Raw genomic sequence first — 26326 nt, 5'->3', positions numbered from 1 at the left:
GCGTAAACTGAAGACTGAACGCTAAAAAAAGTATTAAATTCTACCTACACAATTACCAAAAAGTCTGTATAAGCCACCAAATAAATGATTTGACTTAAGAAGACCACCTCGGGAAAACTCCATCAAGTGGCTCACCACTTTCTTTCCGTAGTCGTCATACTACGGGAAATCAAGACCGATGGAGATAAATCACAGGAACAGCAACTGGGTCACCGAATATTGGTATATAAAGCGCAGGTTCGATCTCATATGGAGTACTGTTCTCATCTCTGGTCTGGCGCTCCACAATACCAGCTCCTTCCTCTTGACTCTATCCAACGGCAGGCAGTTCGTATTGTCGGCGATCCTGAAGTTACTGACGGCTTAGAACCTCCTAGCCTTCGGAGAGACAATGACTTTCTTTGCAAGTTCTACCATCTGTACAACGGAGAATGCTCCGAAGAACTTTTTGAATTGATGCCATTTAGATACATGGCACACCAAGAATAAGCGGGCATCTCGCTCGTTTCTTCCTAGAACGTGCGGAATGTGGAATGAGTTGCCTCCCGAGGTATTCATTTCCTTTGCGCTACGACATGGGATTCTTCAAGGGTATTTTGGGTTCTAGATGCATGTAACTGCGTCGAAATATCGGGAGCTCAAAAATAATACAAAAGATAATCACGGTCAGTTTCTTCCTAGAACGTGGAGAATGTGGAATGAGTTGCCTCCCGAGGTATTCATTTCCTTTGCGCTACGACATGGGATTCTTCAAAGGGTATTTTGGGTTCTAGATGCATGTTACTGCGTCGAAATATCGGGAGCTCAAAAATAATACAAAAGGTAAACACGGTCAATATCCCGGTCGACATAAGTCTAGTGAATCTAGGTTATGATTGGTTGGAGAGAATGGAAATGGATGGCTTTAATTAATTTTGAATTAAACGTCCATTTGTTTCGCTAGTCTTTGTCGAAATAGCAATTTGCAGTACACCCACGAGGAAAAAAGCTGCTTATAGAGTACCTGTCCCATTACTTAAAAATACGGTTAAGCTTTAATTAGTTAGTGTAGTATAAGAGCGAGGTAATAACGGCTTTTTATATTTCTACAATCTATTGGAGTAGGTATTCGATACACATGGATAAAACTTTTTGCCTCTAGTTTTTAAATATTTTACTTTTATGTCTAAATTATGTAGACGTTTTAGTTTTTTTTGTTCGTATTAGAAAGGACATTCCGGCGACATATTAGTCAGCAAAGTAAGCTTTGCATATCTTAAGGATATAATAATATCAATATTAGTGTATTCCATTCTCTGTTAGTAATTTTTCAGCATTTGAAAAAGATAAACAATCTTGAACTGTCTTTTTAACGTTTTTTTTTATTGAAAAACGCTTTAAAAAAATAAATTGCTTATGTAGCAAAATAATGTAAAAGATCGTATTTCGTATATGATTAATAATTGTTACCCACATAATTACAAGCACAGAGAGCCATGGAGCGCGCCATGCTCAGTATCAAGCTTCAAGATCGAGTAAGGAATGTCGAGATCCGTCGTCGCACCAAGGTGCTAGACGTGGGTTGCGTCATTACCAACCTAAAATGGAGTTGGGCGGGACATGTTACTAGGCAGAGTGATGGCAGGTGGACTAAAATGTTAACGGAATGGTGGCCGCTTTCGGATGAAAGAAGCCCCTGGCGTCCGTTGGCTCGTTGGGCGGACGACATTCGGAAAATTGCGGGTTACTTCTGGATGCGAATAGCTCAGGACCGGGGCAAGTGGCGTACTAGAAGAGAGGCCTATGCTCAGCAGTGGGCGATAAAAGGCTGATATGATGATGATGATGATGACATAATTACTTGATGTGACTTATTTTTCAAAAGTGATTTTTAATCAAAAGACACGTCAATATCGCTTACCTTCTTTCTAATGCTAATATAAAAACGAACTATAATCGCTTTAAGCGACTTGTCAAATCAACCTAAACCAAGTAAAAATCTTTCTGAATGGCAACTTACTTTCAATTCTCATGTAAGTTTCCAGAAACATCCGAGAATGTTCTGCAACTAGCACATTGCTGGTCCCAAGTCCCAAATGAGCTTTTCCTTTTTTTCAAATACGACTGTTTTATTTTTGTTTCAGTACCTCTACCTATTTACTTAAATACCTAGTTACCAAAGCTGATGCATCAAATACATCTCAACACGTCGGGACCTATTTGGTTATCTTTTTATTAGATGATGGTAAAATAGAAATCCTCATATAGGTAAGATAGAAATCATGTTCCGTGGGCCTTACTGTCACCAATCCCGTTTGTTCTATGAAACAGTCTCGTCACACTATTATAGGTAACGAATCTAAAAGAGATCATGTCGTTCTATTTCCAAAACGTATATCACATCATTTTTCCGATTTTGTTTTGGGAAAGTTAATGGCAAGAAACTTAATTACTTAACTCACTTACAAGTCAAAAACTATGAAATTTTAATGAGAAATTTCGACCGGTTGACGTCTATTCAAGTGACATTTTCCTTAAAATTAACATCGATATTTTTTTATGCAAAATACTTTTATTTATTTATATAATATCAATGCTTTAACATACTACCCCAAATACATGTTACCGAGTTGTTTTAGATTGGTTTGGTTATTTCTTTTATTGTTTTATTCAGGATTCTTATAAATTCCGCTTTTAAATATTGCGCCCTTAACATGATTCTAATTGAAAAAAAGCGGCCAAGTGCGAGTCGGACTCGCCCATGAAGGGTTCCGTAACATTTATGACGTATTAAAAAAAACTACTTACTAAATCTGGTTCAAACCAATTTTCGGTGGAAGTTTGCATGGTAATGTATATCATATATTTTTTTTTAGTTATATCATTCTGTTATTTTAGAAGTTACAGGGGGGGGGGGACGCATTTTACCACTTTGGAAGTGTATCTTGCGCAAACTATTCAGTTTAGAAAAAAATGATATTAGAAATCATTTTTGAAGACCTATACCCCACACGTATGGGTTTGATGAAAAAAAAAAATTTGAGTTTTAGTTCTAAGTATGGGGAACCCCCAAAATTTATTGTTTTTTTTTTCTATTTTTGTGTGAAAATCTTAATGCGGTTCATAGAATACATCTAGTTACCAAGTTTGAACAGTATAGTTTTTATAGTTTCGGAAAAAAGCTGATGTGACATAATCGGACAGACAGACGGACATGGCGAATCCATAAGGGTTCCGTTTTTTGCCATTTGACTACGGAACCCTAACTAGCTTATTTGAAAACTGGGTCGTGAAGACTTTGCACTAAAGAAAGGCAAGCATCAAAACGAATTGCCAGCGACAATCGCGTGAAGCCGCTATCACCAACTCATTTATGACACAATGCTTAAGGAGACACATAAAAACGGTAATTCGCTTCCACTTAATTTAAAACGTTTTAGCAAAAACACTGTATGAATCACAACAGGGGTTAACATTTAAGACAGGTTCTGATTTAAAAGTAAAAGTGACTAAAATATGGTGTTTTAAAAAGCAATATTAATATAGAGTATAAAACAACGTATTTGGTATTTGGCAATAAAAAATTGCTTAAGGTTCCTATTATATAGCGGCTGTATAAAATACGAATACGGGAAAACCTTTAAACGGTGGTTAACAATCCTAAGAGGTATATTTAGTGGCGGGGCAAGACCAAAATTTTATGTGGGCAAGGTACTTTTAGCGAGGCCCTCTGGTGCCGCAAGAAATAACGAACATTTTTACGTGTGTCCGAGATATAGGTACTTATTTGAGGCGCGAGGCCCCTCGGGCCGCGAGGCCGTAGGCGGTGGCCCACGTCGCCCACGCCTAACGCCGCCTCTGGGTATATTGAGATAACTTTTGCTTAGAAATACAATTAAAATATTTAACATACAAAATAATTCAGCCAGCAATGTAAAGCAACACACAAGTTACGAGATACGAGCTTTTTATAGTAACTGTCATCGCTTGTTGGCAGTTACTATAAAAATCGGCCAAGTACGAGTCGGACGGTCACCCATCGAAGTACTGACCCCGCCCGACGTTGCTTAACTTCGGTGATTGGATGAGAACCTTGAGATTAGAAAGAAATATTTATTTTATTCTGTTTTTAGTATTTGTTGTTATTGCGGCAACAGAAATACATTGGGTACGGAACCCTAAAAAGCTCGTAACTCGTAATGTCATGTCATGTCTTGTAATATTTGCAGTGCAATGCTGCTCGGTAAAATTTCAAAAATTAATTAGTTACGATGTAATAATTAAGTGTAACTTAAAAAACTTCTTAATTTCTTTGTTTTTCTTAATTCGTTCTTCTTCGTTTGATTTATTGCCCGTATTGGATTTACACACTATATAACTTAACTTGACGTCATATTGTTGACGTAGTCCATTAATGTGTCTTAAACCTTAAACGCCAAGATAAACGAAGCAACAAAAGATCGAAACAAGTAATCCTCTTTCCGAGTGGTTAGTTAAAACAAAACATCTAAATACTTTAATGACAATAACGCTGTAACGCTTTGAAACTTTCATAATGAACAATTTGAGTTCACATTACCAAGTATAAACCTTGAAATTATAATGATAAAACCGAAGGATTAAACTCAAAACGGATTTAATATCGCTTCGAATGATATGACCAAATTTCGTAGAAAAAACCTTGCATTTAAAACCTTTTGCAATGAGAAGGATGAACAATAAACGATTTTAACTTCACAACAATGTGTTTTATGCCACGCAATAATATACCTGCCTTATTCTCAAATGCGTATTTTGATACATCAAGTTGATATTGAAAACATGTTTGTTACGTGCACTCACTCGTTCTAGCATGCATCTAGATGTGCGTGAGAGTGACGCTGCGACGTTGACATGGAAAAGGTTTTCTGTTGAAGTAAATTACATTGTAACCTTCCGGCTAAAAAACTTTTGCAATGGCGAACGAGTTTAAAAGTCATTACGTTGTAATTATGTTCTTTGGCTGAATGATTTGTACAATAAATGATTTAATTAGGCACGTGTATGCAATGTACAACAAGAGAGCAAAGCTTGATATTTCTTCGAGTGCGTATTTTGAGTCCCATGCAAGCGAAAGATTCTACAATTCACCTCAGCAGTGCGAACAAATTTGGAAGGTAAAAATACCTGAAAAAATGTAATGCTTCTTCATCAGTTCATCACTATTTCACTCATGTTTTCTTAGGGTCATCTAAATTTAATTACCGCAATAAAACGCTAAAACAAAACGAACCGAAAGAAATTTCAATAAAATAATATGGAAATAACGAACATTAATTGACAGTTCAATCGCCAAATTATTTTTGTAAAAAAAAAACTTTATAAGATACGGTACGAATTGCCGATACCATTAATTGTCAAGTATAGTAGATATCGCTAAAAGTATGATTATTTGTTTTGCGTAATAATCTTTGTGTTTTTTTTTAAGTTATTGTTTTGATTGTACAATAAAATATGTAAAATATGGTGTTTTTATTACTTTTTATCTTTTTTTTAAAGCAGCTAAATACCCTAGTTGGAGCTGCTGAGGTGAAAAATAAAATAACAGACAAAAATATCACCCTCATGAACAGGCAGAAACTTCTTTTTTAAATACGGGCAGAATTTTGAAAACCTAAACAAAAAGAGTTTCATGAAGAGGTTAGCTAACCTGTTCATGAAACTCTTGAAAAAAGGCCATATTTTGGTTACAAATAAAAATAATACAACACACAATAAATAAAACAAAACACAATAAATTTATGTCGTCATGTTGCTTACAAAGAAAGTATTAAGAGGCAAAAGGAGTGGTCATTTCTCCATACAAACGTACTCGACAATTCCTCCATGTTTTTGAAGCTAAACCAATGAATCCACATGACAGATACACACACGTGACAGACTATTATTATTAATATTATGACAGATTATGATTACAATTCTTATGACAGATTATTATTATTAATATCTGTGTCGGACTGTTTTGCTTATTTATATTTTTGTTTCTTAAGGCGCTAGTGCACTTTAAATATTCGCAAAATCGGCCTAATTTACTAGGCCGCAAAGAGAAGCATGGTATTCAAAATTGACACCAATTAGCCTAAAAACAAAACAGTCCGACACATATAATTTCATTACCATTTAGATCTCAAAATTTCGTTACATTTGGTTCAGTTTTAAAGGTGGAAGCAATCGAGTACGAAACATCGTTTTTTGAGAATTTGACGCAAGATTTTTCGCCTATCCTGGCGTTGTCCTTGTCGCAATCGTGTTTGGAGCCGCTTCCGTTAGCGAGACAGATATATTTACCTTAAATATTTAAATCCCAGCTACCGTAACCTCTTAAGTATATACTTGAGTGAGCAATTTCTATCGGCACAAACAATAACTTCCAAGAAAACGATTAAAAGCACAGAAGCCTAACATTCATCTCATTAAAAAAATAGGCGAAATCAAGTGAAAACGAATGAGATGTAAAAAAAATAAAGCTTAACTTAAAAACCACTGAAGCAGCTAAGTCATTCACAATGTTAACTCAAACATAAAAACCTAACAATTTTTTCAAGTAGGTACATTTCCACGATTGAAAATGCCTTACACCGACGAATAACGATATTTTATACGGAGTCGCGCGTTTATGTATTTTGTACTACATTTATGTCCACTGAGATACTTTTCAATTTTCATTAATTATTTACCCCCTTATTCGTAAACGTGTACTAAAGTTACGATGCCGCTAATAATAGTTTGTCCCTTTCCGACGTACTGGTATGCTGAAAAGGGACAAACGATTATTAGCGACATCGTAACTTTAGTACACGTTTACGAATAACTACGACCTCCAATTATATAAAAATAATATTATAAAATTACGCCCGATTTCAAAAAGGGTAAAATAAAATATCATTCTGTTTTATATGCGCTGGCAACTGATACGTCCCGTTCTGGTTATCATCAGTAGTTCCACTTCTTCAAATGGCACTGTTTTGGACGAAAATGTTTGGTTTCTTGATGAAAATACTAAAATCGATACCTTTATGTATGCCTATAACATTTGAGGACTTCTCTAGATTCCCCACGGATTCCATCATCAGAACTGAGTTTTGACAAAAACGGGACAAACTCGGAATTATAAATTCAAACTTTTTTGAAGTCAGTTAATAACTCCCAAGCCATACGCTTGGTTAGATTAGGTGAGATTTCTTATGCCGTGGGCGTAATTATTAACCTTCATTAAATTTCAACTCATAAACGATAGTGTTTATTGTTCAGAAAATAACAGATTTACGCCAAAAATGTCCATTAATTACTTTAATGCGAGATGAAGCAACAGGCTAACAAGTCAAAATTATAACCTCGTTAAAATTTGATCAGCTAATAGAAATTAGTACGCGTTGCGCGAACACCGGGAAGGCTTGAGATTTTGATTGAGCGGAATACTTAAATAAAATGAAAGACATTTACTCGTGACAGTCACAAACATGTACAAATATGTACAGGCAACAAAAGCAAATAACCGGAAGATTAAGTGCGCATCACGAAATAGACCCCAACTATGAAGCCATCGCTGATCTTCCGTAGCTCGTAGGGCCCATTCGGTGATGCCCCACAGATAACGCATAGAAGTACATTAAAACATAAAAAAACAGATACTAAAGAAATACACAAAAACACATGAAGAGAACAACACAAAACATCGCAATAAAAAAAATGGTTCCATATGGTGAAAACAATGTACGGCGGAAGGAACGATCGAGAGTTTGTTTCATTCATAAATAAATCGTTGTAGGCGCCTTACTGCGCACTACGCACTACGCACTACAATAAGTTAGTGTCACTGGCTGGTTAGTTATTCGTGACTGTACATACATTGTTGTTAAAACTTAGCTTAAATAATGTATAAGAGCCAACTGTAAATAGATAATAGATTTGTGTAGACATAATGATTGTCAAGAATAGACTGAGATGTAAATGTAGGTTAGATTATTAGTCTATAATATAAAAATATTTTATGTAACATAGAGCAAAAGATGAAAAAAGGAAGAGTAAATAATAAAAAAAATAATATTGAAAATAAAATCATTAATAAGAAAGCAGAGGGAGGAAGAAAAAAAAACCCTGTGAATGTTTAACGTAGACCCTTACGCCATGTCAATTAAAATCTACAACCGTATATTTACCTCAGAACATAAAAAATGTAACCAGATAGAGCATGTCGAAGCACACGCATCTGGTGTCTACTGGTGGGAATCCACTGTAACTACGATAGACAGAACCCCTAGTGTAAAGTTATTCGATAGCGTGACGTCGCTATCGAATAAATTTACACTAGGGGTACAGATAACTGCAGATACAGTGTTTACACTATACAGTGTATTGGATTCACAGTGTAATGCAGCAGTAACGTTGCAACAGCAACACTACTAAAGTTGCCTCTAGAATCAGGCGAACTAAATCGACAAGTCAATGTGCACAAATGATACCACAGTTTGGCCAGTGCTGTTCAGATAGCTAGGTTTTCAAATAGGTTTGAACTAGAAAATATCGCGAGAATTGACCACTAGGGGCGCTACTATTGCCTGGTCAGTTCAATTGTAACTAAAAGTATTTTTTTATATTATTTTACAAATGTTCGTTGATATTTCGAAAATTGTATAATTTTATAGTTATAGTTGTAGACGTGAACTGAATACATAGGTATTTTAAATTTTTATATATTGTAATTTAAAAAAATATTTTGGCTCAAAATACAAATAAGGGCAACCGAGACAGGGCAATTTTTCGCATAATCTGATTAACTTTTCAGTCACATTGCGTGCATACACGCAAATTGTTTATCGTCTCCGTGATCTCTATTGTTTCGTATATATAGACACCAGTCCCCAAACTGGACATTTAAGTTGACAATTAGTTCAGCATTTAAATTTGCATCAATCTCGTCTACCGGCCACATGTACAAAATTAAATCACTAATTTTAGATTCATGATGACAACCAAGCTTTCAAAATAAACAACTTGCCCCCAAACCTGTATACTAATATCAAAGTTAGGCATTTTCGCGTACGCACCTCCTGATTTCATCGATGACGTCACAATCTTACAATCGAATCAACCACTTTTCTTGTGACATTCATAAATCGAAATCGTTTGTGACCCCTTTATAATTTTCAAATGGTTAATAATTGCAATATCTTACTTATCGATATAATTTTATTGACATATACTCGTCACTATTTTTTTTTCCTGTTCCTTCTATCATTTTATATTTCGTCACTTCATTTTTCAGATATAATTTTATATTAACCATGTAGTTTCCCTATTGTACAGGTAGCATCGCACACAGTCGACGATCCCAAACTCACAAGCGGTATTGAACCTTTAAGTCTAAGGAGAGACTTTGCCTCCTTATGTGTGTTCTACCGCTTGTACAATGGGCTGTGCTCTGAAGAATTGTTTGACATGATGCCAACGGCCGCTTTTTATCACCGCACCGCTCGCCGTCGGCAGGGTGTTCATCCTCACACCCTAGAACCTAAATGGTCGCGTACTGTGCGGTTTAAGAGGAATTTCCTCCCGCGAACGCTTCGGCTGTGGAATGAGCTTCCTGCCGAGGTTTTCCCGAGGGGCTACAGTATGGGGTTCTTCAAAAAAGGAGTGTACAGGTTTTTAAAGGGTCGGCAACGCGCATGTAATGCCTCTGGTGTTGCAGGCGTTCATAGGCTACGTGACTGCTTACCATCAGGCGGGCCGTATGCTTGTTTGCCACCGCCGTGGTATAAAAAAAATAAAAAAAAAACTATTTTGATTTAAGCTGTCAAAGCAACCTTTCCGCCTACTTTGTCAGCTTCAACATAACGTGCAAACAATTTGGACACCGTACAGCATTGTATTGTCTATGTCATTTTATAAAATGGTTCTCATAACATATAAAGCTGTTCCTTTATTCCGAAACTGCTACATTTCGTTACCCAAGTCTTTATTGCATCTCGTTGTCAGAACGATATTTCGTTTTCTTTAGCGTTATCATTATTTTTTCGAGATCATTACCTGTGTGTGTAATAAAATTGATGTTTTGTTGGCATGTGTTGAAGATTATATAGTGTCTTCCACGATGACGTACAGATTTGTCAAATCTATCCTTTAATAACACGCGTCTTCGAAAATCACACGATCTATACTGTCGATCCTAGCGTTTTCCCGCTTCACAGAGGAAAGAGAACCCGCCTGGCAGGTTCCCAGCACTATAATATTTAAAACGACGAAAAGACGTGGATAATTTCGGAAATAATCTGTTGGAAAAAAAATATGTTCCCTCCAACTTTTGAACACAGGGTCCAAATAAGAAAAAATCACCAAAGTAGAGCTTAATAAAGAAATTCAATGTAAACTAGTAAGTTTTGCCGTTTTTGAGTTACCGTAAAAAGTATTCCCTTGATTTCAAGGGCCTTTTATTCAAAAGTAAGAGGGGGAACACTTTTTTTCGGACAGATTAGTTCCGAAATTATCCACGACTTTTCGTCGTTTTAAATATTATTATAAAGCCCAGCAAGCCAGCAACGGAATATTATTATACGCTATAAGTACATTTTTGACTTCAAAAAACGACCCGAATTACTGCCACCAGTATCTGACGCGTATCACTGACTGTAATACCTTCTCAGATTTAAATATATTAACCCATACACAATTCCCGCTATTAAAAAAAATATATAATTATGATTGGTCACTAAAAGTTTTATTTGTTCAAAATAAAATTATATATGTCACATAAGATACATATACACTATAGCATGTAATGCTGCGCACAGTATATTTGAGACACTCGCGGCAATACATGTGGGGTAATTTTTGAGCTCCAACAGACTTCTTATAGTTATTCTAGTTTGTTATATACCTTAATAAGTTTGTAACAAAAAAATCATTTTTGGTACAAGCTTTTATCACTAACTGTACTTTGCTTTCCACATGCAACTAATACTCATCGAGATAATTATATAATTTCCAAACATATTTAGGTTGCGTTGTTGTATCACAGAGTTCCTATACTATGTCCACCTCCTGTCTCCATCATCAGTCCGCTGGTACCATAATATTGCATGTTGACCAGATACTGCCTTTTCTATGACGGGTGATTAGTGATCACGCGATAGAAAACCGACGTGTCGGACGCGTCGGCCCGGATCGTTCTAGCTTGAGGCATCCAGCATAGCGAAAGGCTAAATTCGAAATGAAATCAATAAAAACACAAATGCCATATATAGTGTTTCTAACGATTTATTAAAATACACAAAAACATCCTTAACACAGAGTCGTGTATGCACTACGTCACATAGTATTTGATGGTAAACTTATGTTTAAACATTACACTTAAAAACACTAAAGTTTTGTAACGATTGCTGAATTTACATTTAGTTATATTAAAACTCAGTTAAAATAGCGTACATACAAGCAGAATATAACAAACATTTCATAAATAATTAACCTTATGTCCAGCCTTTAATTCAAATAAATTAACATAAGTTTTACCTAAGTAGGTATATTTAATTATATAATTGACGAACAAATATATCCACTAAGTAGATACAGAAGTCATGGCCTTATAAAAACGATACAGTTTCAGCTTGAAACTTTTGCGATACAGTGGCGCCTGTACATGACAAAAATGTCAATTTGCGGTGTTTGATAATTTGGGCCTCTTAGGCCACCCATACAAGAAAAACAAAATTTGCCAGTGAAAATTGAGCCTATAAAGCAGGAAAAGGAGTTTTTTTTGCTTTGTATGTAAATAAGACGAAACAAAACAAATGCAACTCTATTCCATTTGGAAACTATTTCAATTTTTGCGAACTAAATTAGAGTCCCACTGACCATCGCGTTTTTGCGGGTACGGTTTTCTGCAGGATCTCGTTTTAGTATACGTGTTAATACTGTTAATATAGTAACGTTGACAAAAGCAGTCTGTTAGTGGGATACTGCACGTATACTAAAACGGGATATGCAGATAACCATCCCGCAAAATTCGGGATGTTCAGTGTAAAAGAGCCCTTAGTAAGGTAAGACCGTAATCGTTCAAGGTTAAAGTATGAAAAATGAGTCCCTTGAACTCTCTTAGGTTCTTGAGGACTCTTTATATTCTTTAGGACCCTTTGCCATCCAGCGGTTGATGCAAAAGGTTCAAAAGGTGGTGGATGAAAAGAATTGAACTACACATTGCTTTCATATACTCTCGACCAAACTATACCTCTTACTTTTTTACTATATAGAAGGCAAACGAACTAAAATATCGCCTGATGGTAAGCGATTACCGTCGCCCTAGGACCTTGCACCAGAGAGGTTGCAAATCTGTAGCCGGCCTTGAAGATAGGATTCTTTTTGTCTCATCTTACTTATTACCTTATTAAAAACAATCATTCAAGCTGAAACAAATTTCGTTAATAAGAAGATATATTTCTACATCGCCGGCTTTACCGGTTATATATATTTGTTTTCTAGATATATCCCTCTTTGTCATTTTGTTGATTAGTCGCTATTCTATAGGTTTTTAATATTAAATAAAATAATGAAGTATCCGGTAATTTTGGATCCGATGACTATTTTTTTAGAAATTCAAGTCAACATTAAGGTGAGGGCAGAAACTAAACCATTTTTTCAAAAAATTTACAAGCCTCTATTAGTTAATGTATGTTTCATCTCATTCTTACAAATACATAAGTCAAAATTACAGATTGTGACAGTAGATAGCAGTGGCGGATCGTTCAAAGAACTCGATTCCCACCGGCTTGTCTAATTTCAGCCCGTTGAGTACTTTCACGATCGGTTCATTGAGAAAAGGAAAGCAAAATTAGCTCCGGGTTCCCTATGAATATTTGTGACGCGCCGCCACTGGTAGATAGTTAATTGAAGTTTGTCTATACAAGTTCAACGCAGATGACGCTCTCGGAAAAAATCTGTGACAGATCAAATGATAGAAGCACATCGTTCAAATTCGAATTTTCAAATCAAGTGAAAATGGCGCACGTTTATAACGGAACAATATACAAACCTGCCAAATATTTTTTTCCCCTAAGCGCCCTTTATAATGAACAATTGGCATTTTTACCTCAAATCAGCCGGTAAAAATACTTTTTGCATAGCCATATCAACAGAGCCTAAGTGAATTTAAAACTAAACGGCGGTTCGATTTAAAAACACAATTTTTGTTTATGACTTTGCAAGTTGTTCCACAAATAAATTCACTAGAATGCCGGTTAACTGTTATCTAAAATACTTTATGGAAGAGCGTTCAGATTCCAGTGACATTCACATTTGTATGTTTTGAGAGTTAAAAGCTTGGTTAACATAGCATAAATACAAACAGAGGTACCTATAGAAATCAAGTAATTGGAATTTAACTTGTTTTCTTTCACATATTTTCAAGGAATAACATCGTTTTAAGTGCCAATTGCCCATAAGCTTATTCTGAATCTTTTCAAAACACAGTTTACAAAAAAACATTATCTAAACACTCAAAAGTACCAAAGCAGACTTATTTCATTTCTTTTAATCCTTAGTTATTTTAAAACGAACTTCTAAACGCGTCTTTAAACCATTCTTTTATATATTGGCAATAATAACTTAACAGAATTTGAGATTATTCCTTTAAAAGAAGAAAACTAGCATTATTGAAGCAGAAACGCACCTTAAAAAACATTTAAAGTATTTATTGCTTTCATTCAATTTTTTTTGTCGATCGAACATACTCGTAAAGGGGAGTGCTGGTGGCCCAGCAGCGGTAAGAGCGTGCAACTTTCCATCCGGAGGTCGCGAGTTCAAACCTCGTCTCGTACCGATGAGTTTTTTGATGTACGATATATCATTTGATATTTACCAGTCGCTTTTCGGTGAAGGAAAACATCGCGAAGAAACCAGACTAATCCCAATAAGGCCTAGTTTACCCTCTGGGTTGGAAGGTCAGATGGCAGTCGCTTTCAAAAAAACTAGTACCTACGCCAATTTTTGGGATTAGTTGCCAAGCGGACCCCAGGCTCCCATGACCCGTCGCAAAATGCCGGGACAATGCGAGGAAGAAGAAAAACAGCTACTTGTAAACGGCTTTGAGCAGAGAAACATGGCGTTCTTTGGTGTCGGAGGCAAATATCAATATCAGGTCGTCGCGCCACAACAGTAAGTATTGCTTTCATTCGTATTTTAAAACCAAGTATGAAAACCAAGCTTTTATATGACTGTGTTATAATTGCACATAGTATGGCAGTTGTATAATTTACAATGTTTCCGCGAAGTAGCCTTCATCGTTGTTTGGCTGCGCCCGCCTGTAGTTGTCCATCTGTAAGTAATCATATTATTATCATATTTTTGAAAAAAACAGTATCTCGGTTGAGATTGAGCAACTTATTTTGGCTTTAAACTTATTTTGATTCAACCTTGAAGATTGCTCATGCCGATTAGTGAATGCAAAATGCGTTGGTTCACGTTTGTATGGAAAAAGTCAAACTCTAGCTAGAAGAAACGGCATCGGCAACCCCTTATCCTGTTACACTTTTATTATGTTGATAAATTACACCAAATTTTGTAACTTTATTTCTACTACAAGGGAGTGTTCAATAGCTTTGAAACTTTTCAACGTTGTGTAAAAACAGAAAAAATATATTTTTTAGATTTGTATTTAAGTAGTTGTTTTCACATTATTTGATTTATAAGTTATTAAGTGAATTAACAAAAAAAAAATCTATATATTATAATTTTCTTACTTGAAAAAATATAACTTGAATAATTAAAAAAAATTAAAATGTTTCTCTTTTTCAAAACTTACAAATCACATGTTGAAATAGTGTGAAAACGGATACTTATTTTATTTACATAGATCATTTAAAAAATCTAAAAATAAATACTATTTTTTTTTGGATTTCATACATCATAAAAACTTCAAAGTGGTTGAGCACCCACTTGTAGTTTAGATAAACTTACAAAAAATAACGGGCGTCGAAAAATTATAAAGAATGTTTTTTGTACTACCCTGATGCGAAACCACTACTTACAGACTAACACGATCTTCAAGGTCATGTCAAAATGAGTACAAACCCGTAATAAGTTATTACTTCTGAATCGGGCTCCAGGTGCCAATAATTCAAATGTTAATTTATATTTTATATTACATACATCGTGTCATGCACGAAGACGCGTGCCTTGATTCGTAATGTCATGTTATTAGATTTGTCAAATCTGGACATCATCGTAGATGACACGAACTATCGGCCCGATTCGAAGAATGAGATACGACAGCGATAAGTTCTGGTTTGGATAAGTTATCATTTAAATATGGTTTGTATGTCAAATAATTGATAGAAGCAGTTCGATTTGGGCAACCAATCTCAATTTGTCGTTAGAAATATCGTAGATAGATCTGATTGGGATCACAACCGAATCGAAATAAATTTCAATTTTGACATGTCGTTTAGGTATCGATCTTTTAAAGATATATCCAAGATTAAGATCTTACGTGTCTTAATGATTCTTCGAATCGCGCCGTATTGCGGTACTTAGAATTAAATACAAAACATAGCATGTCGAAACACTTAATTTGTGATTCATGTTTTTTTTATTACAAAAAGGTGATATTTAAAAACAACTTTATTTCACGAAAATTATAAAATTCACACTGATGCTGTGATCTCATTAAGTACGCCCGCAAAAGTCAGATTAGGTACTCTTTATTCTGCATACTACTGTTAACAGCTATTTTAATATTCATTTTTGGAAACTTTTAATGGCAATATCGAATCAAAATGTGTGAAATTCTCTCGACTTTGGAGTTAATCATGATGCATAACACATCACGTTACTCCACTATTATTATATTAAGTATACGTGTTGTCCAACTTAGAGAAAAAAAACCCACACGCACACACAAAATTTTATAAACATTTAGATTTACCCTGGAGGGCTTAGTCATTTTGTCTTTACATAGTATCAATATGACATTTGTTTTAGTTTTTTATATACGCGTTGTCCTTATATAATTTAAAGACCTCGCGATTCGCTAAAACGTGTATTTGAAAAAGCTTCTTATTATTAATCTTTTGATTACATATTCATATAGAGCGAATACATATATTCATAGATATCAATTTAATTATTAAATATATTTAAACACAGGACACGAGTATAATCAAAAAAATTAAAAATTTATCTCCGACGTTCATAAACAAGACTGAAGCGGGTAAGTTCGAAAAACTCGCGCGGCTAGAAGATGTTGATGGCAATTTTAGCCAGTCTTCTCCGAGACCACGGAGGCAACGCCATCCTCGAAACATCGTTTTAAAAACTATACGCGATTTAATCCCGTGTTAATGATGTGTAAACATTGTGAAAGTTTATATCAATTTATTTTCAGTGATTGAATAGAAAGTGCAGAAATTCAAGATGGCGGCCGTTAAGTTTACCATGAGTCCGATTAAGCAATTTGTCATCTACGGTTTAACTTTTATTATGATATAACCTTGAATATCGCTCGCGCTGCTTGAAGCGTGCGAAATTAAGTGAAAGTCGTGCGTGAGATGCGGGTCAATGACCAAGCCGATCGTCAAGGTCGTATGAAAACCATTTCGAAACTATAACATCCAATAAAATCCTGAACCGAACAGAATTTTCACATAACACTTTCATATTTATTTAATCTTTATTGCACAAAAGAAAAAACATGTTACAGTACAAAAGGCGGACTTAATGCCACGAGGCATTCTCTACCAGTCAATCTTAAGGCTAAGCAGAGATATTGTTAGCGGTGCTACATTTACAACAGCAGAAGCAAATCAAACAAAAATACATATACATACAAATATAATATACACATATACTATATATAAAATAAATAAATTAATAGTTTTAAAAAACACGCTTATCGTGGTCAAAGTTTGTTACACAACTTTTCTAACAAATCAAAACACAGCTATGATACGATGTTCCATAATGAAGTTCCAGTTCACATCTTCCGGCTCCATCATCAGATCAGTTCGACAGTACCATATTATTGTTTTGTCATCAGAACTACATACAGCTGTCAATTTTCATGACGCTACGATCCTTGGAAGATGGTTAAATTAGTTACCTTAGATTCCATTACATAGTTACATACAGGTCGACCTAATAAAAGCGTGTTAAAAAAGACGATACATATGAAGCTAATAAATAAATACTTTAAGAATCTTTCATTCTGCTAGCAAACAGCATCATATGACAGTATAAAAGCTAAAGCTTAAACAGTAATTAAATACCAAATTCACAATAGCACCCCAAGAAGTATATTCAAAATTCCGCAGAATCTAACTTCATAATCATTACGCATTCACGGCCTCTTATTAAACCGTCACCAAGGGACTTACGTGACTGTTCTAATTTCAATTCCATAATGTTTCCACAGACTAACAACCAAGGGCGTTGTTTATAGCACTTACCGAGCAAGAGCGAGTCAAAGGATTTGGTGAACACAAATAAAATTATTCTTGGACGGAAGAATTTTTGGACCCGGGTACGTCCTTAAACTACGTCCAAAAGAGAGGTATGGGCATTGCGAATGTCATCTCGCTTTGTGTGGTAGGGCACAGCACAGCGGATGTCATTCCAGATCTAGAGCAGAGCCCAACTGGGGAAGTACCTCCACTTTACAGAAAACAGCAGCCAAATAACACTAGACCCTACTCATAGTGTTGTGTTCCTGCCGGTGAGTAAGGTTGCCAGAGCTCAACGAGTAGGGTCGGCAACGCGCATGTAACTTCTCTGGAGTTGCAGGCGTACATAGGCTACGGACACTGCTTACCATCAAGCGGGCCGTATGCTTGATTGCCACCAACGTAGTATAAAAAAAAAATGTAAAAAAAAGCACTCCGATTACGCGTGGATTTCGAGGATCTTAATGTTAAAATATTCAAATATAGTATACCTATAAGATTAATAGTATTTTATACAATCGTGATATAATAGAGTGCTTTTCAGTCGAGTACCGTGTTTAGGCAACGAAGCTTGCTGAGTAGCCTAAGTAAGTTACGAGATTGAAAAGCTTGAATTATATTACTATTGTAAACAATAATTTTTCTACGAGTCATAATTTTTTTTTTTTTACTATAAAACCTAAATAATTCATGAATATTGGTAAGTTTCTCAGTAGACAAAAATTCAGTACTAAAGACATATTTAAACTCCGCGAACCCGCGCCCCGCGTCCGTTTACTTTTCTATGGGAGCGCGGCGGCACGTGATTGATCAATTTTTTATAGTTGACTACTGAGTATCGAAAAGAATCTTGTAGTTGAGTTGGGAGTCCATATATGAAAAGTACGCAATTATAGTTTGCTATATGAAATCTTATTACTGACACGCACGGTTTGTATCGTTAGGGTTTCTTACCGTGGCTCGGTCCGTCTTCAAGTCCAAGTAAAACTCAGCAAGGGGGCACTACTATAATTATCAGATCGTCATATCTAAGTAACGTTGAAATTGAGTTTATGAAATCCCTCTACTACTTTCTTTGGTTGGTATAGGTACCAACAGAACAGAAGGTTATTTTTTTTTTTTTTCAATTTTCTTAACAGTGGATATTTACGAGTAATATTGTAAGATGCGACCCTGACGTATAATTGGTGTCAAATTACGTAATACATTTTTGGTTCCGCCCAAAACTGGACTCGCTAGCGCTCACAGCAACAACGCCAGGGATGTCAGCTAACGACGTTACGCACAAACAAACATCTCACCCAGTGCTTGACGATGTTCCGAAGTTTAAACTTCATTACCTCGCGGGCCGCGGCGGTGTTCTCCGGGTCGTATATACCTGTGTAATTAGAATTATTGTTCAGTTATGTTTGATAACCCTAAGAATAATAATGATAGTGATTCAGGAATAACAGTAATGGTCACTTTTCTTAAAAAAAAATTCATATTATTACGGGCATGCTTTGTAAACCTATGGTTGCTGTTATTAATGTTATACACACAATTTGAAATAAAACATAAACTTGCAATATTTAAATACAACTCAAAACGGGGTTTGTCGAGCGGCTACGCTCTAAGCCATAAGCCAATTCAGTTCAGTACCCCTAGTGTAAATAAATTCGATTTCCAAACGTGACGTACGCGTTTGCGTTTAGTCTCATTTTGTATTGGATTTCGAAAGAGCGCGCCAAGCGGGACGTTTTGGAAACTCAAAATCCTATACAAAATGAGACTTAACGCAAACGCGTTCGTCACGTTATGATGTCGATCAAAGTTACACTAGGGGTACAGATCCCAATAGTAGGTAATAGTACTTTATATGATCGTGATATAATAGTGAGCTTATCAGTCGAGTACTGTGTTCAGGCAACAAAGCTTGCTGAGTTACTTAAGGAAGGTATGAGATTGAAAAGCTTGATTATATCACTATTATATACAATATTTTTTTTAAATAAAACACCTAAATAATGGATGACAATACTTTTTTTTATAAAACACCTAAATAATTGATGAAAATTGAAATCTCAGTAGACAAAAATGTGGTACAAAAGACATAAACGCGCGACCCTACCGTTTAGTTTTTTTGTGTGGTAGCGCTGTGGCATGTTATTGGTCAATATTTTAGTTGACTACAGCGTATTGCCATGCATATTATATTTGAGTTGGGAGCCCATACATGAAAAGCCCACGGGCCCACAAGTCCACGGGTAGAAAAAAGATTTGTCAGAATTATTAAATTGGAACCGTGTTGCAAATACTAAGATGAATAAGGTTTTGATATTTACCTGTAAATAATATAGAGAACGACAAGTAATGTGGTCCACTATAGCTACTAAAATAATATACACCGTGAGCCCATATGACCCTAAAGATGTTAAAGGTATATTCTTGACCGCATTTAGAGACTAAAATGTCATACAACGTTGTCTGAAATCGGTCTTGTTTCAGAGATAATGACAATTCTTGTGAAAATTTGTTTCTATGTCAACTCAGTGAAAAACGCCTTTTTGGCTGCGACGCTGTCACTATGTGACTTCAAAGGAAAATTTAACAACACACAACAATAGTTGACATTTGTTCAGTGTACTCCTTTCACGTCAGCTTTCATGTATGTACCTGTAATGGCTCAACTTTTCGTCTCTGACATCAAAACTCACTTAAATTTTACATATAATGTGGAGTTAAAAGTACTCCAAACTTCATTGTACAAGCAGTCAAGCACACATTTCGGATTTTATTTTAAATTAAATCATAACAATAAAAAGCTTATTCATCTGCTACTGTTTCCGTTAAAAACAGACTCAAGTTTACTCTGGCTCGAATTGTTTTCATTATAAATGCAAAATAATTTACCCACGCTCAGTGAAGAACTGGGATGATTTCGTTAACGACCTACATTTGGAAATTATTCAAAAATTATTTGTACCGGAAAATGATTCCAATCGTAAAATATTTGAACCTAATTGTGACGGTTTCATGATCCAAAAAACAGGCTCAAGTTTACTCTGGACTAAATGTGAACTGTTATCGTACATTTGATTACCAACTGGGTTTTCGTTACCGTACCTATGCAGCTGTCGATCATCAATCACACAATCACAATTGTTACAAACCTTAACTTTATAATATTTTAGAAGCTCAGTATGCCAATAGTAATTAAAAAGTCAGGGAAGATGAAGATCACCTAAGACCACTATCGCATCACGGGATTAGGAAGCTACCCCTGTGCCCCATTTAATAATTCCATCCTGTATATTATATGCGTATTTTGTACGTACATGAGCTTTGAATCATTTCAGAAGAGCACAACTCAACTTCAATTCAAAATTGCACGAAGCCCGAAGCTCGTGCTCAAGATTTAAGTCTAATGGGTGGTTGATTATCTTTATAATCAGAGAAGGCAAGAGGTCTGACAAGTAACAAAAATTCAGCCCTGATGATCGTTATTACCTCCATCCCTTACGGGAATCATGTCGTCACCGACCAGTAACAGAAATCTGAAGCCAGAGCGAGATAACCAGAGTGAGGTGGGGTTCCTTCATCAGCTCAGGGTATTTAATGTTTTAATAATAATTACATTTAATGGGAAACATACAGCATATAATAAAACAAAATGGTAAAAACTAATCTAAATTAAAATATATCTAAATAAGGCCCCCGCGGCATTGTGCCAAAGATGCTGGCAGCATTCCCTCGCTGGATGGCAATACTTATGCGCTGCGAGAGAAAGCTGCCAGCTCTCTGGTCACCGGTAGAGTCTATGAGCCTTTTACTCATTTCCTTAAATAGTATCTTGGCGCTTGGACCCCACGGCCCTAGTGTCTCGACTCCAAACGCCACAAAGTGGTATTGGGGGCCGAGACTTCGATATTTGGAAACCTTTTTGGTTTCAGCCGCCTCGGCAGCTGCCCCAGCCTTGGCCGAAGTTCTTGGTAGATGGGACGGTGCCAGTGTATCGCCGCATGTGGCGTCCCAGACTAGCACTCGACCCATCTTCCATGGGACCAGGGTCATACCGTCCGGTCTCTTGCCATCGTCCCTCGAAACGCCGTTTGGTTCAAGGATTGCCGGCGCGTTGACGGTAGCAAGAGATCGGCGGATGATATCGTTTAGGGCAGCGTGCCTGGAGAGGCGACCGGCACTTAATTGACAACAAAGGCCGTGGTGTCCAAGCACGTCGACGGTTGCGCCGCAGGGGCATCTGTGGGGGGCGCAGACCTTTACTCCTAATCTAAGGCTTGCGGCTAAACGGAGGGTATCCGGCTCTAGATATGTACCGGTGGGGGGGGGAGGGTAGGGTTAGATTGTTAAGAACGATAAAGTTCTAAAGGTCGTTATTACCTTCATCCCTTACTGCAATGTTGTCGCCAACAGGCCGCTGAAGCTAGAGTGAGGGTAGCCAGGGTGTGGTTGGGTATCTTCTTGGACCATTGCATCATCAGCTCAGATTCAGACTGTTAAAATCGATACAGCTCTAAAGGTCGTTATTACCTCCATCCCTTACTGGAATGATGTCATCACCGGCCGGCAACAGGCCGCTGAAGCCAGAGTGAGGGTAGCCAGGGTGTGGTGGGGTTTCTTCTTGGCCCATCTGCCGTTGCATCATCAGTTCGGGGTTAGAGGACTGTCAAGAAATAAAAATTTTACTGTCCCATAATTTTTTCGAGGTAAAGACAACATGATAAAAATAGTGACCGTCACTTTCAATCGCGGGGTGTTAAAAAGTGTCGGTTAATAATTTATCACGTAGACATTGTCATCCATCATTTTTAAAATCGATTTCGAATTTAGAACCTTTTGTTTTAACCTGTACCTGATAAAGATGAGCGCTTATGAGCGCCAAATAAAGCTACACCGGCTCTAACCCTACACATCTGACCCGAGCAGATTTAAATCCCCCCTCAATTGGAGGAGGGTATCCCAATATGGACCGGCAAAAACCTAGGCGGGACACACGATAAAATTTTGACTTTAACTCAATTTTGACATTAAATCAGCAACATAGTCTCAAGTCTCAACACATCTTCAAATCACCTTTGTCTTCTAGTACCTCCTTGTAAGCCAACACAACAAAACTTTGTACATAGACAACAAACTTAAACTAAACCTATTATAATACAATTACACCTAGCTAGTAGTCTTGAGTTTGTAAGCGGTGAATTTCCCTAATTGTTTTACCATTTCCATTATGTAAGTTACATACATTCGAACTCAAGCGTGACATTCCTTGTAAAGGTATGCTGAGATTTCGAAGAAAGTGTATTCGGCTTTTGATTTTCGGATTTCCACACAAGTAGTGAGGGAAGGTGTGCCGGTGTGGCAAAATTTAATTTTAATAATAACTGAATTAAATGTTATCTGCAAAACGGGATCTTAAAGTGAAATCGAGGTGGATTTTATGTCTGTTTATTGTTTATTAAAAATATCTTTTCGAATGTTGTTTTGAATGTCAAAAAAAAACACAATTTTTAAGTTCGTATTTTAAGAATAACAATAAAGTTTAAGGAACTAGAAATACAGTTCTAACATAATCACATGTAGATACGTAGTTAACAAAAAAGTTTCAAGATTTGTTAATTTTTTTGGACACTCAATAGGAACAGTAATTATTCATCTACCAAACATGTTTCAGACTTGATCCACTTCAGTGAAAAACGTTCGGTAAAACGGTTTATCTAATAATTTTTAAGAAGTACTTAAATACGAGTATACCGGTTTAGGAAGTGTATACCTTTATGGATAAAGTAAGATAATTAGACTTTAAAGTCCATTTATTTTAAGCTGACCGCAGAAAAGACGCCTAACCTTATCTTATACTAAAACGTTTTCGTTAAACTTACGTCTATATTGTTAGTGTCTCCGGATCTTTTGCCGTGGCCGCCAAAGCAGGAGTGGCCGAACGCCGAACAGCCACCTGAAATAATGGCGCTAATTAAAAAAAACTAAAATAAATACATACAACGACATAAAATAAATTTAATATCAAAATTGCACTGTATCGTTTGCCAGTACGGGTATGATGGTCGTTCTTGTCTACGTGACAGCAGCGTGATAAAACGGTGATTATGAAGGTTATTTTATCACGTCGATAAAGTTTTTCGTAATACGCCTGCAGGTCGGACACCAAACGCAAAGTTTTAATTGTTCAGTGTTGACACTGATCTCATATTAATGCCGATTTATCATGCACAAAATGTATTCTGCGTGGATCACAGGTAATATAATTATAGCTACCTACCTATAGTACCTATTATAGGTAAAACGTATGAACAACAACAAGGTATAAAAAGTAAAAAAAAAAACATGGAATAAACATTTTGCCAATTAACAAAACACACTGGTTACAACTTAATTACTTGAAACTGCGTTTACCAATAAATATAATTAAATTTAAAGTCTCCATTTCACTTTGTTATCTAACTAACTTAAGTAATAACTTGTTAATTTGTTGCGTTGCGAAGAAAGTTTTCTCGATAGCACTTTTAATAATGAAACAATAGAAACGCTCTCATTAATTCTTTTGTTATTTTTTTTTAGAAAAATAATACATGTTCAAGAATAAAAAACTACAAAATATAGTTTTCCCGTGACCAAGCCTTCCACCAGAATAAATAACCATGATCTTTAACCAACACGTATAACAATAGCTTACTAGATGTATTAATTAATAATTACATGTGCTTATATTATACATTGGGCTGTTTAATTGTATCAAAATTATGACTGTAAACATGTCTCTCTAAATTATGCCGACCCATGGAAATGTAATGTGTTAATGTGGATTCATGACCACACACGTTTATGCATCATAGCACCTGACTAAATATAAATTAACATAACGCGTATGAAAACTGGATATCATAATATGTTATGCATTACCCCACGATTTTGTCCTCGTATAATGTACGAAGATTTCTGAATTAAACAGAGTAGGATAACTGCTGTAGTAATTGGCCACTCCTAACAAATCAGAAAGATACAAGGCAATTGAAACCTTATTGTTAGGAGTGGCCATTTACTACGTAGTGGCCAAAACTATAGCAGTCACCCTACCCGATTGGACATGGCATGCGTGTGTAGTAATCGAGTTACAAAATTTAATACACTTTTTGATTTAAACTTGGGTGAGCGTTATCCAAACAAAAAATTGAAAATCTGATTCTCACGGATCCAGATTTTTTGGGTTCTTCCAACTCAAAATCACTAGTATAATTACGAGTATAATATCCCGCTGCTAAAAAAAGTCCTAAAAAATTGTATGGAAGTTTTAGTATCCACTACGTCACGCACATACAAGAAAAAATTTCACACTAAAAACGTGACGTAATGGAACTGAAATTTTAGGACATCTTTTTTTAATGGTAGGCTAGAAAATGTTGACGAATCTGAGAAGAATGAGCCAAAAAAATCCAGATTTGTAAGTATTAGGTTCTCAGGTTTTTTTTAAACATAAAGGTACATTCATTTTCATAGATAGTTTCACGAATAAAGAAATAATGGACCCCAGAATAAATCTGACTACGAATCTTTAATAATCTTTTTCTAAATTTGGCTTCGAGTATCGAGAGTCAGGAGGCGTATGCGGAAATGAGTGAGATCACAGACACAAGAACACACAAACATTATTATAAAATAAAAAGTATATGACTTCTTTTTATCTCGTGTTAGGGTCCCCTAAACAGTGGATGTCCAGAAAGCGGCGGTGCTGACAGCCCGGACCGTGACGTCTCTCACGTCAGATTCAGAGCACAAGTGCGGGCACGCGGGGCAATCCATTGGATTGACTGTATACAGCTTTCAGAGCAATATACGGTATATTGCTCTGAAAGCTGCAGTATTTTTTTTTTATACGTAACATACCAACAAAAATTACAAAATGAAAATGGAAATAGGTATTTATGTCAACTGCTAATTGTAAAAATAAAATTAGGGCAAGTGTAATAGGTAATTTAAAAAACCGCAAGTAACAATAATTTGAATATAGCTTACAGTTGAATCATCAAAGCGTTGAAAGGTTCTCATTGATACGTTGATATTTGAGTTCCTTTCAAACGAATGTAGGGCAGTTTTAATAAAAGCACACAAAAGTGAATAGTTGCCTTCAATCGCGTTGATTACTAAAGCAAATGTGTGTGTGAAATAACTGGCATGTGTATCACCGTCCAAACTGATAATTAACAACTTGAACCTTATTGCAAAGGCATAAGGTCCACCGATGGTGAGTTAAGAGCGTTGCTACCTACCCAGAGGTTAATTCTAATTTAACAATTCGTAATGGGTTTGAACTGGTTTTGATACGACATTGCCGATCGTCTTGGTGATTGACGCCAAGGCTTGGAAACGGTTTTTAAAACATCGGTAAATACCGATTTATTTCGGTTTTCCTCCGAACAAATCTGATAAGAACACGAACGTTTTAGGAACTTTATTGTAACCTAAAAAAACCGGTTTATTCGAGGAGTGACGCAACAACCGGTTGGCCTGGTAGTGTGCTACGTAAACATAGACACCGCCATAGGAAGAAACCGGTTGTTATTGTTCTACACCGATTAGTTGGACAAGAACTGTTCTCATAAAAACCGGTTTAAAAATAGCGGTTTATCGAGTGATACAGAAATTAAAAGATTTCGCGCCAAGTACATGATAACGGTTTGGAAATTTAACCGGTTTCTGAGTCTTGATTGATGGACATCCCCCACACGACTTTCACTTCATTTGACGACCGGTCTAGCTTAATCGGTAGTGACCCTGTCTATGAAGCCGATAGTCCTGGGTTCGAATCCCAGTAAGGGTATTTGTTTGTGTGATGAGCACAGATATTTGTTCCTGAGTATATTATATCGTTG

General features: G+C 36.1%; 1 protein-coding gene across 2 annotated transcripts in view; it reads right to left on the bottom strand.

Annotated features, from left to right (window-relative positions):
- Nucleotides 1-11253: 11253 nt before the first annotated feature.
- LOC133515818 (neuropeptide CCHamide-2) overlaps nucleotides 11254-26326 on the bottom strand; it is a 56266-nt gene continuing 41193 nt past the window's right edge. For both annotated transcript variants that reach the window (XM_061848413.1, XM_061848412.1), the window contains 4 exons: nucleotides 23321-23394; nucleotides 21972-22104; nucleotides 18743-18819; nucleotides 11254-14320 (listed from right to left, as the gene is read on the bottom strand). In XM_061848413.1, coding sequence (XP_061704397.1) covers nucleotides 14258-14320; nucleotides 18743-18819; nucleotides 21972-22104; nucleotides 23321-23394 — 347 coding nt within the window. In that variant the 3' untranslated portion in view covers nucleotides 11254-14257. The remainder of the gene's footprint in view (nucleotides 14321-18742; nucleotides 18820-21971; nucleotides 22105-23320; nucleotides 23395-26326) is intronic.

This window comes from Cydia pomonella, chromosome 3 (assembly GCF_033807575.1).
Source record: "Cydia pomonella isolate Wapato2018A chromosome 3, ilCydPomo1, whole genome shotgun sequence".
NCBI lineage: Eukaryota > Metazoa > Arthropoda > Insecta > Lepidoptera > Tortricidae > Cydia > Cydia pomonella.
This window is presented reverse-complemented; position numbering and strand designations above follow the sequence as displayed.